Consider the following 14471-nt stretch of genomic DNA (forward strand, 5'->3'; position numbering starts at 1 on the left):
GCTGGAAGTTAACACCGTTAATTCTGGCAGATTAGCGCTGGGCAACTGTGTCCTATTTATGCTTAACGAGCTGGTTTCCTTTCTCTCTAAGACATTTCAGTTACATCAGAGGGTGTGTTTCTTGTCCCATATGGGCATGCCTGGGGTGTGCTAATTCACCCAGCTGTGGTTTCACGCTTCATCTGACCCAAGCCATATGCCCATTGGCTGATGAGCAAACCCGTCTGTTACCTTAAATAAGGCCTCGCGGCATCGCTGGCAACATAGCATTTTGTTGTGAAAGGAATTGAGACGTGAAGCCATGGCGCGGGGCGGGGGGGGGGGAGAAGAGAGATCCCCTGTAATGAAATAAAAAGCTGCCTTCCCCCATCTTACGGACAAGTAGCTTTTCCGTACAGTGCAGCTAGTCGAAACCCATCAGGCAGTGCAGCGGTGTGGAATGCTGGATATTGAAGGTGCAGGGTTAAACATATCGTTTGTCAGATTTGATCTCGTTTACTCCCAATTTCTCCTTCCCCTAGCAAAACATCAACAAGAAACATGACTTTCCAAGACATTTTTTTCCCCAAGCAAGAGACAACACAAAAGTCATGAATCAAAAACAAATCTCGATCAGTTCCCATCCAGCAACGCTATCGCTGCTGTTCAAAACAAAAGGTTCATGAACATAGAATGCTAGGAGACAAGTTTTAGCTTCAAGTCAGGTTTCCTGCAATTGCAGCAGTTCAGCTTCATAATGATCAATGGGCTCAAAGTCAGTCTCTCTCTTGCACACACGCACGCACAAATTAACACATGTTGAGCACTAGGGCTCTGTTGGCACTGTAAGGATGGATGAGGTCCTGGTTTGGTGGGGAGAGGGGTTGATTTCAAACCAGGACTGTGGTGATGAAGTGTTTGTGATGGGTGGGCTGCACCAACATGGTTGGGAAATTAAAAGGATTCCGTAGTGGGGAAAGTACTACCAACTTTGTTGTTTAGTCGTTTCCAACTCTTCGTGACCCCATGGACCAGAGCACGCAAGGCACTCCTATCTTCCACTGCCTCCCGCAGTTTGGTCAAACTCATGTTGGTAGCTTTGAGAACACGGTCCAACCATCTCATCCTCTGCCATCCCCTTCTCCTTGTGCCCTCCATCTTTCCCAATATCAGGGTCTTTTCCAGGAGTCTTCTCTTCTCATGAGGTGGCCAAAGTACTGGAGCCTCAACTTCAGGATCTGTCCTTCTAGTGAGCACTCAGGGCTGATTTCCTTCGGAATGGATAGGTTTGATCTTCTTGCAGTCCACGGGACTCTCAAGAGTCTCCTCCAGCACCATAATTCAAAAGCATCAATTCTTCGGCGATCAGCCTTCTTTATGGTCCAGATCTCACTTCCATACATCACTACTGGGAAAACCATAGCTTTAACTATACGGACCTTTGTTGGCAAGGTGATGTCTCTGCTTTTTATGATGCTGTCTAGGTTTGTCATTGCTTTTCTCTCAAGAAGCAGGCGTCTTCTAATTTCGTGACTGCTGTCACCATCTGCAGTGATCGTGGAACCCAAGAAACTACCAGCTACTGTGGTGTAAAGTCCAATGAAAGGAGACTGGTGCTGGAGCCCTGATATGCATGCAGTGGCAGAAAGTGGGGGTGGAACCTAGGGGTGCAAGGCAGGAGTGAGCACTCAATACTAATAAAAATCACAGCTCTCTTTTATCAGCATTCTCCACTTATTCAGGAGATTTACTTAGCTAACTTCTATTTTAATAATTATAAAATGCTCACACACAAAACACAGAGATTGCCTACCTTTCTTCTAAGAGCACACACAAAAAAGATGGCCGCTGCACCAGTTCAGCCAGGACTGTGGCACACTGCTTGAAAACTATGGCACTGAATGACAAGTCAGTCTACTAGGAACAACAAAGGAATCTATTGCATGGACACACGTGTACCCGCCCCCCCCCACACACACACCATGCCTTTTTCCTCTTAAGGTGTGGAGTACCTCCTCAGGTGGTAACTGTAGATCTTAATGCAGTGATCCCAACAGTCCAAGACCAAGAGCTGTCCCTTGGGGGTGATGGCTATGCCAACAGGGCACGTGAGTCCCTCCCGGATTAAGATGTTATAGCCACCCCCTTTTGGAAAATGCAGTATTTCCTTCCGGCTGCTGTCTGCAACGATCAGGTCGCCCCGGGAGTCCACACACATCCCTGCGATGCACCTGAAGTCCTCGTTCTCCGAGAAGAAATGGCTGATCTGCCGGCCAAGATGCCCATCTGGACCAACGGAACCAATCGAAAAGCCTCCTTCCAAGTGGTGCTCGTTTTGGCGGTTTTCAAGGTTCAAGCCCAGCCCCTGGGTGAAGTAGATAGTCCCTTCAGTGTCGCAAGTCACAAACTTGGGGCGCACGGCACTACACAGGCAACTGTACTTCACAACCCCAATGCTGCGGTCTACTGTGAAGCACCAAAGCTTCCCCCCTTCCACATCCGTCACTACAAACTGCCCCGATGGGAGGGCAGTGATGCCCCACGGCTTGCTTAGCTGGCTCCTGTGGCACGCCACACAGTGCCCGTCCATCGTGTACACCTTCACAGAGTTGTCGTAGCTGTCGGTCACACCAATCAGCCCGTTGCAGTTCATGGTGACAGACAAAGGAGTCAGGTTGGGCAGATCTGCTCCGAGGAAGCTGAGCACAAAGCTGTCAATGCCACTGGGACTACGGCGGATCTCCTTCAGGAAGCCCTTGCGCGTAAAGACTTGGATTCGGAAGTTTCCGCGATCTGCTACGAGCACCTCCCCCTGGGGGGTGACGTGCAGGCTGACGGGCAGGTTGAAAGTCCCTGGAGTGCTGCCTTTAGAGCCCATCTTCTTGAGGAAGTTGCACTGCTGGATGCTGGCGGCTGCCTCTGGCATGCGTGGTTTGGTGGGTGAGGAGCAACTGGGCAGCGAGCTGACCTCTGCGTCAGCCACGTTTGCCTCCCTGAAGGAGACAGAGGCCACTGCCGCCATCTCCACCTGCGATTCCTCCACATTGATGCTCCTGGGTTTTTTAACCACTTGCCCAATCTGCAGTGGCCCAACATGGCCTACCTTGAGGAGCTCCACTTCTTGCAGGGTAAGCTCTTTGGGGAGGCTGTTCATCAGTTCAGGTTCCTCTTCATCACCCTCTTCCTCTAAGAGGGCTATGTCTCCCTGTTTGATTTTGGCAAGGAAGTAGTCACACCGTGACACAATCTGCACCTCGGCGATGTTCAGCAGGTAAGCCTGTTCCTCCATGATCTGGCTGTTCACTTTCTCCACCTCAGAGAGGGAAGTGGTGAAGAACCTTCGGGATCTAGCAAGCTCCTCTTGGACTTTGCGCTCCTCTTTCCCATACTCCTGCAGGACGGCTTTGTACCTTACTTGGAGGTCCTTCGAAACACCTTCCAAAGTTGCCTTCCTTTTCTGCAGGTCCCCCATGAGCTCTCGCAGCTGGCCAAGCCGGGCCCCAAATTCCCTCCTCCGTTCGTCAGCTGCCTCTTTGATAGCAACCATGGCATGCCCCCGCTGCACGTGCTCAGCTTCTTTGCACGATTCACACAAGACCATCCCACAGCTCTTGCAGAAGTGCTTGGGGAGCCTCCGGCCACAAGCCTTGCACATGAGGATGCCAACGGTTTCGCTGAGTCCCGCAGTGTCTATGATCTTCAGCACGGTCAGGTTGTCCGTCAGCTGAGCCAAGCTGGTGATCCTTGTGACTTTGCTGCAGAAGGGACAGCGTATCCCGTTGATGCTGTTGGCTAGGAGCTTCTCAGTGCACTGTTTGCAGATGGTATGCCCACAGTGCAGCAGCTTCGGCCTTAGGTGCTCTTCAGTAAAACATTCCATGCAGATGGGGCATTCCAAGACTTCACGGAGTGCGTCCACATTGAGATGAGGGGCAGCGGCCATGACTTTGCAGGTGAGGTCGAGAGTGGTTGCATTTATCTCAGCCGTTTTTGATGCTGTTTGGGAAAAGAGAAGGATAAAAGATTTAAGTCCTGGTGGGTGCTTAGCCCTTCCAGTATTCTGAACCAGGCTGATTTAATTGCACTGCTTTTCTCTCTCTCTCTTTTTTTTATAAAAAGCGTCAAGCTTCTAGATCTCATGACTTTTTTGGTGGAGAGCAAGGAGCTTCTAAGACTAAAATGGACATAGAAAGAGCTTTCACTGGCTCAACTGAGAGCTTCCTTACTTCTGCATCCCTCTACCTATGCCAAGCCATTATCTCACAAGAATCCAGTGTATGCCACCTACGGCTTTCATTACACCTCTAGGCCACCACACCCTTCAAGCTTTGAGTGGGTTGCAGTTCTCTCTCTCTCTCTCTCTCTCTCTCTCTCTCACACACACACACACACACACACACAACCACAACACCCAGATTTGGGTTCGTTTCTTTGTTTTTGTTTTCTTGTCACACTAAACAAAGCCATGGGCTCAAAATGTACAATTAAATAGGAAGTTTAACCTTCACAGCTGAACTGCCCCAAGTAGAAAGGAAACTTCACAAGTTGCAGCAGCTCTGGCACTGAGCAGGTCTGGATGTGGAACAGCCTTTTGAGAGAAACACAGTATGTACCCCTGGCCTTTTCAAAGACTCTGCACATGCCAAATAAGTAAGGGGCTGGCACGGAGCATCAAGCGCAGGGGTCGGCAAAGTTTTTGTGGCTTGGGCCGGTTCACGGTCCCGCAGACGCCACGGTAGAATGTTACTCTTCAGAGCTGATGCTAAATATAATCCATCAGATCTGTTTAACATGATTTTCATTGAGAGAAGGACTGCAACTCATTGCCAACACGCCTGCTTTGCATGCAGAAGGTCACAAATGCAACCCCTGGCAGCTCCTGTTAAAAGGCTCCATTAGAACAGGTATGGGGGACCTTTGGCTCCCCAGATGTTGTGGAATTACATATCCCATCATCCCTAGGCGCTGATCATGCTTTCTAGGGCTAGTAGGAGTTGCAGGTCAGCAGCACGCAGAAGGCCAAAGGCTCACCATTCCTGAATTAGCAGGTGATGGGAAAGATCTTCCTCTGCCTGAGATCCTGGAGGCACTGCCATTCACAGCAGATGCTACTGGGATACATGGAAAAAAATGTATTTTGCAGTATAAGGCAGGTTACCATATTCCTAGCATGGTATAGAATAATGAGGGGACAAATATGCTAACAGAGAAAAGAGTATAAGATGAGAAGGACATATGAGAGAGAGAATGGGGAGCTGCAGTGTTATTTCTACTAAGAGCAGACATGGCCAAAATAATGGTCAATGACCAACTTAGGTTGATTTGAGCTGTGGGGAACCTTTAGCCCTCCAGCTGTTGCTGAACTAACTCCCACCAGCCCCAACAAATATATCCAATGGTCATGGATAATGGGAGTTGTAGTCCAGCAACAGCTGGGGGGGGGAAGGTTCCCCTTACCTGGTTAATTTCTGTGTGTCTACTCTGTGTGTAACTTAATGGAGTAGTACAACCTATAATGCAGATTCATATTTTTTTGGCAAAAGATCTCAATTTTGGGGGTAAGCCAGGCTTGAGAGGGGAAATGTGGGGGCGGCATGAATGAACAGATTCTTTTAGTGACTAGATCACCTTCACGCAGCTTCAGCTGCATGCATGTAGCTGGTGAGGGGCCAGAGCTATGTAGAGAGTACATGATTCACACACATATTAGACTTGGATTCGATTTCTGGAATCCTTAAAAGATGTGAAGTTGCAACGTTGGGAGAGATGCCTGCCTCAAGTCTTTATAGAGAGGCACTCTGAAGAGCCATGGCTCTGTGGTAGAGCATCTGACTTGCATGTAAAAGGGCCCGGCTCCAATCTCTAATGGCAACTGCAGGTAGTAGGGCTGTGAATGTCTCCTGCCTGAAGTCCTGGAGAGCTGCTGCCAGGCAGTGCAGGCAATACTGAGCTAGGTGGAGCAGTAGTCTGACACAGCAGAAAGTGCCTTCATAACAGGAGAGAATGACCACAATTCAGAAATGGAGCATGTGATCTGTGCACCTCAAGCCACAGGTCTAATCACCAGCCTCAGGTAAGATGGGGCGAGGGACAGGACTCCTGACTGAAATCCTGGAGAACTGCTGCCAGTTAGGAACAAACACTTCTGAGCTAGATACGATGGTTTTCTGTGTTCATAAGAGGAGCATAGCTCAACAGCAGAGCTCTGCTCGTGGGGAGTCCCAGATTCAACCCTTGGCATCTGCTGTCAGTAAGCAACATGCAGCACTGGACTAAGTACATGCAGGCATACTCTGCATGCAACATATACAGGTTTTAGTTAAAAAGGTATAGTGTGAAAGAGTGCTTGAGACCCTGTGGAGTCACTTAAAAATGGGAGTGGAAGGAAAGACCGATGATCTGGCTCATTGTAATGTAGCTTCAGGATAGGAAGGCCCATCACTCAGTGGGAATTTTCATGCTACCTGGATTAAGGTTAGAGATTGTGAAGCAATGCTGCCAGTCAGAGAATGCAGTACTGGGCTAGTGCCTTGATTCCATATAAAGCAGGTTCATGTGTTTACATACATTTGTTCACCCCTGTGGAGTTGTACCATTTGTTGGGTATCAGAAATGGCAAAATGAAGCTCCTCTTAGGTTACATGTCAAAGACCATGTAACACTGCTTACTGTGGAGATGAGTTTGGATAAAATGTGAAGAACAAGGGAAATGGACTGGGTGAGGGCAATCTACCACTCTTGATATTAGCCGCCCAAAACAATCCTTCAAAGAAAGAAACTTCAACAAAAACCATAGATCTGATTGTCTCCTAGCAGGCTTTATGCTTTCAAGCCTCAGTGTTCCAACCAGTGCTGGTGCAGCAGGGGTTAATCAGGTGCTTAAAAAAAATGATTGCAAAAATCTTGTGTATTTCCCTGTGCAGGGTCACATTCCTAAGCAACCCCCTCCACATGGGCATCTTTTTTTTTTGTAAAATACATGTAATTTCCTTTCTCAACTATACTTAATGAGTCTTGTAACAGCCAGATATCTTGCACATACTGTATAGTCAATCTAATGAGACAGTATTGTTATCCAGGTTCCCAAACCACTTCCCTATTCCTTTCCTTTATATTAAACTCTTCATTCTCAGGATTCCAGCTGTGCTGTCTTCAAAGTAGTTAAGCCACCGAAAGCCATTGAAAAAGAGCCACACAAAACAGGTGGTATCATTAAGCCATTATGTGATAGGATACGAGATGGTCTTCGTCTTTCTCATGGATTTGCAATTGGGAAAGCCTCTAGTTCTGTGCAAAAATAAAACTTCATATGCAGAAGATCTTGTGTTCAATCCCTAACATCTCCAGCTAAAAGGATCAGGGAGCAGATGGTGAAAGAGATACCAGCAGGTGGTGTAGTACTGAGCTAGGTGAACCAATTGTCTAACTTGCTATAAGGCAGCTCCTATGTTCCAAATGCTTGGTCATTAAAAGAGGGGCGGGTGAATGAGAGAAATCCTGAACAACCGCTGGGGTTATTAGAAAACATGAAGATAGAGATGCATGACACTGGCAACCCCTGGGTTAGACAGAAACCTTGTTTTCATCCAAATTGGTAAGGACTAGAGCACTTTCATAAAGCCCATGTGTCCAAATGCTTCTCCATATAAATATTTTTAAAACAACAGCAACAAAATCCCTACCCACAGAAGGCTAGCATGTCAGGGTTAAGGGTTCTGCCCTAGTCCTCTCTCCAGCATACTGATTTTCTATGTGCAGGGACTGCTTTTACTGTTTTCTTTGTGTGGGTCCACATCTGCAGCCCATAATGCTACAGCCCTATCATAGCAACTTTAACACCTGAGTGGTGAAAACTCCCTAACCTGCCACCAAGCAGAATCTGATTATTAGATTTTTCATGGATGCAAAACACTGAACTTGCTGGAAATGCACTTCCAGGAGACATTGCTTGTTATCTGCACATATACAAAACAAGCAGATGTGTGAGTTTTTTGTGGTTTCTTGGCTTGGTAAATTGCACAGAGGAGCTTCTGAAATGAGCTCCAAAAAGTGGAGAATGAGAAAGTTAATAAAAGAGGGGGCTCTGGGCTTTTACGAAACAAAAACAGTTAGCTGTTTGTGTGTTTGGGGGTGGGTGCAGTTAAACAGTGAACTTGCACATCTTCTGCTTATCAGCTGCCTAAAAAGTATGAATGCAGAGAGGCAGAAGGGCAGGGGAATTTCTAGATAACCAGAAGGGGGCGGAGGATTCAAGGCACTATTAAATAAGACACACTGGCCACATTCTACAGAGATCTACGTCTTGGCAATAAAGTGCAATCGGTTTTAATAACAAGGCAGATTTGTGCCTGGTGAAACTAAGTAGTGTTACTGTTTTATTGGTACTAAATTCAAATCATAAATACCGTGTGTGTGTGTGTGTCTCCCTCCCTGTGTATTCGGATGCAGTTACTGGAAATAATTCAGCAACACAGCCAACTTGGTCTTTACCTCACTTGTGGTAGATGATCCGTAATGACATCCAAGCATCCGTAATGACAAGCCAGTGTGGTGTAGTGGTTAACAGCGGTAGACTCGTAATCTGGGGAACCGGGTCCACGTCTCCGCTCCTCCAAATGCAGCTGCTGGGTGACCTTGGGCTAGTCACACTTCTTTGAAGTCTCAGAGTGTTTGTTGTGGGGGAAGAAGGGAAAGGAGAATGTTAGCCGCTTTGAGACTCTGTCGGGTAGTGATAAAGCGGGATATCAAATCCAAACTCTTCTTCTTCTTCTTCTTTGTCTTGTGCGTCTCGTGTCAAGGCAGTTCCCTGGATACACAGAGGCAAAGAGAGGGGGAAGAAAATTGCAGTTAGTGAGCAAGTTTAAAGTTGCCCCCACCCTGCCCCCAGAAAGTACTTTAGATACTACAAGAAACATGGTTAGCAATGAGGAGGTATATTCATTGCCAAAGTAGTAATAAGCCCAACACTTCCCAAGCTGTATTCAGCTCTTAACAGTAGAAATTTAAATCTAAAGACAAAAACAGTCTCAAGGAGAGCAGCACTATGTTATTTTCACTTCCCTCTGTGCTAAGCGTGAGCTGGATCAGTTGGGTACAATTTCCTCGTAGGGCCCCAATTTGAATAAAATTAGTGCTGGAGTATAATTTGCTTGTCACAATTGTTTCTCTCTCCCACCCTAAAAAGGTACATTTACTCTATTTTGTTATTTTCCAATTAATTTCATTTGCAGATGTTTGCACTAGGACAAAACCTAACAAATACAGCCAACAGAGGTGGTTTAAAGCTGACTTGAGCCGCACAAGAATTCTCAGTTGCATTGTGCAAACGGCTTCCTCTGAGTTCGGGTTTACTGAACAATTTTGTTCTATGACATCGAAAGCCCAGAGCGTGGTGACAGTTCTGGTAGAGAACAGCTTAAAAGGAATGATCTGAAAGGGCGAAACTCTGGATAGAGTGGCATGGGCTTAACCCATTCCATGGCTTGTGGTTCCCACCACCTTCTTGCTCTTCTGCTAGGATTCTGGACACATTTTTGCTGTGGTTGGGGAGAGGCTTGCAATGAGAGAAGAATGGTTGGGTGGGGTGGTGGGAGGGGGGCAGTTGAGAGAAAGATGGAGGCAGTTTTGGGAGGGGGGAGTGGTGGACTGCCCACCACAAATCATGTTCCAGACTTCCCCATAACTTTTCAGTTCAGTGGCCACCTGAGCTCCTGTGCCCATGGCTCCTGCTAAATGTCTAGAATGAGCTCACACCTACAAGATCTGACAAAAGTCCATAGCATCTTGGTATCATTGTGCTTCCAGTTTTAACAATGACAATAGAGGCAGTGTTCGAAATTAGCCAGGCGCCAGGCACATTTTGCACCTGCCTTTTGACCACTTGCGACCAAGTGAAGATTCCTGGGCCCCTGACATCTCCATCTGGGAATCACTGGATCTGGACTGTTTCCACACACTAATAACCCATCCTGCAGAATACTATCAGGGGCAGGAGCAGTCACCATTAAGAAAAAGAAGTTGGAATAGGCCTGTGTGTGTGTGTGTGTGTGTGTGTGTACACAGACTGTCCCTGGACCATGTGACTTTTATTATTTAAGTTGTCAAAGCTCTTAACCTAGTTTAAGGTTGTCATCTGAACTAGCCAGATGTTTAACTGAGAATCCATCATTTGAAAAACAAGACTTGCCCCAAAATAGCAACTAGACATTCTGTTTTGGTGACTGCAACCTTGGTTTCAGGAACCATTTGGCACCTAGCTTATATATCTGAGTTTATAACACAGAAAAGAGGTTTTAATATTCAGGTTTAAAGTGATGTATAAGAGAGTAAGTACAATACAAAAACAAAGTGTTTTGCTAGCAGTTTTATTCAGCTTCAAGTCTTATAAACACACTCTTCAGTACTCTAGGTGCACACTTGAGTGAAAGAAGTTGGCATTGTTGGGGTGCTTGGAGGGGGCACACATGTCAGCAATTGCTCAGAAACTCTCGAAAGTGAGGCTTCTCAGATGGGGGGGGGATGTAGTTGCTTGGAAGACTGCTTAGCAAAAGTGTGACCAAGTGCGCTGCCTTGCCCCCACAACTGAGGGAACCAGGGCTGTGCAAGTAAAGTTAGCACACCCTACAGCATGTGTGCATAGCCGCTGCTTAATTTTGAGGGGGCACAGCCCTCTCCTTGGATTTTTTTGGGAGCACTCAGCCCCCCTCCAGATGGCGCCCCTGAGTGCGACCATGATACAGTGATTGAACAAGACTCCATGAATGTGGAAATAAGGCAAATTAACCACGGATACAGCTGGAGCCAGATGTAAACAAGCCAAAGCAGTCTGCTAATGTGAGGATGAAATGGCACCTTAATATCAGAGGGAAGTCCTTCCAAACCTCTGTCATTTATGCAAGGAAGAATGGCACATTAGGAGATCTGGCTCAAAACATCCCAGTTTGGTTAATAACAAAGGGGCACAATGCTGCTGTTTTATCTAAACAAATCCCAGACCTAGAAATCCACAAGACTTTCTCCCCACTCCCTTAGTGTTTATTGCAGGTGAGTTTCCGCCCCCCCCCTCAATGTTAAGGGAAGTGCAAGAAGCAATGGATTCAAACTGTGGCAGATCGGATTTAGGCTGACTGTGGAGAAATATTACTTAATTTGTAAGGCCAGCTGAGAAGTCTCAGGGAAGTCTAAACTCGTAACACTCAAAACCACTTTAGCCACTTTGCTGCACTTGCAAGCAAGGCAATTAAAAGATTTGAAAGAGCAAGTTCGTTTTAACCCTCTAATAACACACTGTTGGTTTATAGTGGCCCTTGTTAAAGTAATGTGTTGGCATTTCTGGCTTAAGGAGGGACAGCACCACCACAGTTATTCAGGAAGGAGGGAATAAGGAGATCTGGGAGAGGCAGAATCATTTATAATCGTCAAACGCTGACACCCAGGAGTTTAGAATAGTCTTCCACCCCAAACTACCTGCTTATTCCCTCCTTTCTTAATAAACTTGGTGGCACAATTTATACACACTTTAAGCCCTGTAAAAACAAACAAAAACACCAGTGCAGGAGCTGAAATGAATAGCCCTCATTGTGGTTCTGTCGCCCTGCAATGTACTGCATGGATGACTTCTTCTGAAATAGGGAATCCAGTACCCATTAGAGGAATGGAATATAGCGGACTGGAAAGTGAGGTCTTATGTCTCACCCCCTTCCTTCCATATCCAATGAGACTTTGTATAATGACAAGGTTACCGAAGTATGGAATGGGTACTGTGCGTGCCAAATGTATGGCCAATTACTCTCTACTGCAGTTATTCTCCACATCTGTTCATGTAAATCCAGATGTTTTGGGACTACAACTCCCATCACCCCTAGCTAACAGAACCGGTGGTCAGGGATGATGGGAGTTGTAGTCCCAAAACAACTGGAGGGCCGAGTTTGCCTATGCCAGATGTAAATGGATTTATCTGCAGTCCTAGGTGCACTAATAATAATATGCTACTACCAATAAAGAATTTGTATTGTGCTTTCAGGGATGCAGGTGGCGCTGTGGTCTAAACCACTAGGCTTGCCAATCGGAAGATTGGTGGTTCGAATCCCCACAACGGGGTGAGCTCCCATTGCTCGGTCCCAGCTCCTGCCCACCTAGCAGTTCGAAAGCACGTCAAAGTGCAAGTAGATAAATAGGTACCACTTCGGCGGAAAGGTAAACGACTGCAATACCTTAAGGACTGCCTCTTGCCATATGGATCTACCTGGATCCTTAGATCAGCTTTCAATGCCCTCCCTTGTGTGCCCCCCTCCTCAAGAGGTCTGGAGGGTAGCTACACGAGAACAGGCCTTCTCTGCAGTGGCTCCCCGTCTATGGAATGCTCTCCCCAGGGAAGTTTGTCTGGTGCCTGCATTATACACCTTTAGGCACCAGCCAAAATGTTCCACTTTAACCAGACCTTTGGTTGATTTGATTGACATCCTATGCCCTTTTAAAAGGTGTTAGAGGGAGGTATTGGTTTTGGGGGGGTTTTATTGTGTGTTTTGTATTCTGATTTTATCCTCTGAACCGCTCTGAGACCTGAAGGTATAGGGTGGTGTACAAATTGAATAAATAACAAAATAAATAATAATACCAGACTCTGCTTAGATTTGCAAATGTGCTAGCAGGTTTATTGCTGCATGTGTAAAGGATGTTCTTTTAAAGCAGGGGTGGGGAACTTTGACAACTCCAGCTCCCATCATCCCTGAAAAGTTGGCCATGCTGGCTGGGGCGGATGGGAGTTCAACTACATCTGAAGGGCCACAGATTCCCCCATACCGATTTAAAAGACTGCTATGAGTTCTCTCAAGGACCAGAGGCTTTAAAAAAACAACCAAACCAAACCAAACCAAAACCAAAACCAAAACCAAAACCAAGAACAGCACTTCCTCTTCTGCCTGACACACCTCTTGTGATCCTATACATTTCCTTCAATTCTCTCCACAAAACCCTGCTTTTTTTCATCAGGCCTTGGGCACAATTTCCTAGTTCAGTGGTCTCCAAGCCTTTCTTGCCTCTGGCCGGTGTCTCCAGCAATGATTGCATGGCGGGCCAGAGGGTGGGGGAGCACGCACACGCTATTTCCAGGTCGGAGGAGCACCGGAAATAGCTTGTCCGCATGCGCATGGGCCTCCTCCGACCCAGATGTGCACAGGAAATAGCGTTTGTGCACGCTGTTTCCAGTGCTCCTCTGCCCTGGAAGTGGTTCTCCGTGCCGCACCGGTAAGAGCGGGTGGTGATGGTGGTTGCCGCGGGCCGGATAAACGAGTCCCTCGGGCCTTATACGGCCCCCGGGCTGTAGGTTGGTGACCCATGTCCTAGTTCTTGTACTGCCCCACGGGGTGGGGAACATTTGCCCACCCTCCAATTGTTGTTGAACTCTGATTCCCCGCAGCCCCAGCTAGCATGGCCAATGGTCAGAGGTGATGAGAGGTATAGTCAACATCTGGAGGCCACAGGTCCCCCACCCCCACTGACCTGTAACTCAGCCATTAAATATCCTGCCCCTGTTGCATTACATGTGGCGATTTTTAGATTGCAGTCTCCTCCTGCTGAGCAGGCTGATTGTGCTATACTGTATGTATAAAAATGAATCACAATGAACTGCTTATCTGGCTGCTGCTACAGGTGAAGGAACAAAAATAATTTAAAAAGAGGAGACGGTGACAACATTGCTAGGATTGTCAATTTTCAAAGAATCTACAAAGCAATGTTTATGTGTGTGTTTTCTACATAGTGCTTTCTATCTTAAATTGTGTCACTTCTCAAAGCAAAGCTAAATTTGGGTTTGTATGTGTTATGGCATGGAGAGGGAAGCATGTATTGAACGCAGTTGCACTCAGGACACTTTTTATAGGCTGCCTTGGAAGTTTACTTGAGAGAAGGCAGGCAGGAAAGTGAGCTGTCTGTCCTAATGTATTTTATTAATAATTATCAATATGGCATCATTACATTTTTCTCCTCCCACCCTTCTATCAAACAGCTCTCAATTCTCCCCACTACCTTTATAATCTTCATAGTGGCCCTGTGAGGTAGATTAAGCTGAGAGACAATAAATGGCCCATGGCTTTCCAAATAAAAGATGGCACTAAGCCAGGGATTTAAAGTCATGCCTGTCCAGTCTTAATTCCAACATCCTGACCACTAGGTTAGGGAACTTGGAGGGGTAAAAATAATATATGGCCCATGAGGCTTAGAGGCTTTTGTGGTGTATTAATTTTAGTTGAGTGCAACACTGATCACATGCTGGGCATGGAGAGGGGGAAAAATAAGATTTTTCTTTGCATGCAATCCATAGATCTCTTATGAAATTTTGTGTGCACGCCATTGCTCACCATGAAACTGGGGCTTCTTTCAGGGAGCTCTTGTCAGACCTGCAGGGGGACTGAAGATTATGCCCTTCAGCGCCTGAGAGATAAGCGCTGCTAGTGCCTCTGGAAGGATTTGGGGCTCCCTATGCCTGGCGTGCT

At 46.7% G+C, this 14471-nt stretch overlaps 2 protein-coding genes across 2 annotated transcripts in view; one reads left to right on the forward strand and one right to left on the reverse strand.

The window, feature by feature from the left end:
- The window catches only part of ASTN2 (astrotactin 2), a 627871-nt gene that overhangs the window by 473720 nt on the left and 139680 nt on the right, over positions 1–14471 (forward strand).
- On the reverse strand, positions 1543–8559 carry TRIM32 (tripartite motif containing 32). The gene is made up of 2 exons (XM_033137816.1): positions 8470–8559; positions 1543–3975 (listed from the first exon to the last, which is right to left on the reverse strand). The coding sequence occupies exon 2, from the start codon at positions 3920–3922 to the stop codon at positions 1976–1978; it is 1947 nt and encodes a 648-aa protein (XP_032993707.1). The 5' UTR covers positions 3923–3975; positions 8470–8559; the 3' UTR covers positions 1543–1975.

The sequence above is a fragment of the Lacerta agilis genome, chromosome Z (genome assembly GCF_009819535.1).
Source record: "Lacerta agilis isolate rLacAgi1 chromosome Z, rLacAgi1.pri, whole genome shotgun sequence".
Classification (NCBI taxonomy): Eukaryota; Metazoa; Chordata; class Lepidosauria; order Squamata; family Lacertidae; genus Lacerta; species Lacerta agilis.

Bases quoted from the DNA above. Each gene is read 5' to 3' on its own strand.
- TRIM32 (XM_033137816.1), bottom strand. From the start codon at position 3,922: ATGGCCGCTGCCCCTCATCTCAATGTGGACGCACTCCGTGAAGTCTTG.